The sequence below is a fragment of the Naegleria gruberi genome (genome assembly GCF_000004985.1).
Source record: "Naegleria gruberi genomic scaffold NAEGRscaffold_403, whole genome shotgun sequence".
Taxonomy (NCBI): domain Eukaryota; phylum Heterolobosea; class Eutetramitea; order Acrasida; family Naegleriidae; genus Naegleria; species Naegleria gruberi.
Window position 1 is genome coordinate 1 of NW_003163039.1, and position 1,842 is coordinate 1,842.

General features: G+C 32.6%; 1 protein-coding gene across 1 annotated transcript in view; it reads left to right on the forward strand.

The window, feature by feature from the left end:
• Window positions 1–105: 105 nt before the first annotated feature.
• Window positions 106–1,842, forward strand: part of NAEGRDRAFT_76758 (uncharacterized protein) — a gene marked incomplete at both ends in the record, with an annotated part of 3,339 nt that continues 1,602 nt past the window's right edge. The window contains one exon of the mRNA XM_002668283.1: window positions 106–925. Coding sequence (XP_002668329.1) covers window positions 106–925 — 820 coding nt within the window. The remainder of the gene's footprint in view (window positions 926–1,842) is intronic.

The following is a 1,842-nucleotide window of genomic DNA, read 5'->3' on the forward strand; positions in this document are numbered from 1 at the left end:
TAATTCTTTAATTTGCTCTCGTTTCTTCTTACCTGGCAAAAAGCAAACCATCCAACTACAACACTTCAACCACATCCACCATTTCTTTGTAGCTTTCTATAGAAAATGTACACTAATGAAAATACCTTTAGCGACAATACTGATGAAGAATTGTTTGACTTTAATTTTGGTTTTCCGTTAACTCATGATGATGAACAAGTATTGTCAACAACCACTGAATATTTAGGTAGCTTCCAACAACAAAAAGAACATTTACAAGAAGATTTTTCAACAACTTCAGTTGATTCTGTCTTTGTTGATGATCAAGATTTGGTTGATGGTTTTGCTGCTTTGGAGCAACAAGAAGCTCAACTTATGAGCAATTTGCATGCTTTTGTCTCCATGTATTCTACAGTAGAGATGGATATTCTTGTTGATCAATATACATTAGCTTCACCAACAACAAGAACTTTCCTCAGTCTTGATCAAAACACTTCTTATGAAAGTGTTGTCGATCAAGTTGTTGTTGGCAAGAAGTCTTCCAAAGACATCTCCAAAGGAAAGTTTGAACACTCTTCGTTTGTGGAAAAGAGAACCAAGAAGGCAAAGAAATCAGAAGAGCAATCGATCAAGAAACGTGCAAAGAAGTCTTCTCCTGATTTATGGGAACACACAAAATTCTCTGAGAGTGCACCTTACTTTGAGATTGTTACTGATGTGAAGGAGATGGAGCTGATTCTTGAAGTAGCTCAAACAAAACGAAGACAAAATGGTCCACTAAATTCAGATAAGAATGATATTGTCCATTACTGTGATTTGTCTTACAAGATTGAACAATTGGATATCAACAAGGTAAATTATGTTTCCCTTAAAGGTTTACTTGATAAGAAGACCATCTACAATGGTGAAAAGTCATCCAAAAGTTATACATGGATTAGATTGAAGGGTACGTCAGAGTACTTCTTTTTATATTGCCAAACTGGCAAAACCAATGCTGTTCATAACATCATGTCAATCAACAATACTGAACTGGTCAGTACAAGATCTGACCATCTCTCTAAATATTCTGCAAAATGTTCTGACACTGTCAGAATCATAGGTCCAAAACAAACCAAGTACTAACCTACCTGGTTTGCTATGAACCTCGCAAGCGAATACTTAATTTCCCTCAATATTACTCTCAGTATCATACATAAGGATTCACCCATCTTATGTGTGATATTGCTGTGATACGGATTGGAAAATAAGGTTTCTATTGCGAATTGAATTCAATCATTGTTTTAATAATTAAATAAAATTCTTTGTAAATGTAATAACATAATTAAATTTAATCCTCGGATCATGAAATTAATCATTTAAAAATTCAATAATTCATGATGTTAAGGGTGGAACAAGTTTTATTATTACATTCTTTGCACGTTTCTTCAAAAAAGGATGATGAAAATCCACTCTGAACAACGTGATTTCCAACCTCACGTTTCATCCATTTCAATCCTGCACCTAAAGTGATGATTTCAAAGCTTTAAAGAAGGTTACGTTCCTTCATCAAAGCCTAAAAAAACAACACAAAAACAATTCGAAAAGTTCTTTCAATACAATAATAACGGCCGTTATTAGGAGGCTCCTATTGATTCAGGAAATTCATTTTGTTATATAGATAATATTATTTAGTGTGAATTGAAAACGGACGTTAATCATTTTACATTCATCATTACATTTGGGAAATTAAATTATAAAAGTTGATAAATCGATTATTCATCATCATCATCAGTGTAAATAGTAACACCACCAAATAATTGTAGTATATAATAGTAGTATTTAAAATAGTATATTAATATTAATTGAAAATGCTCAATACAACAC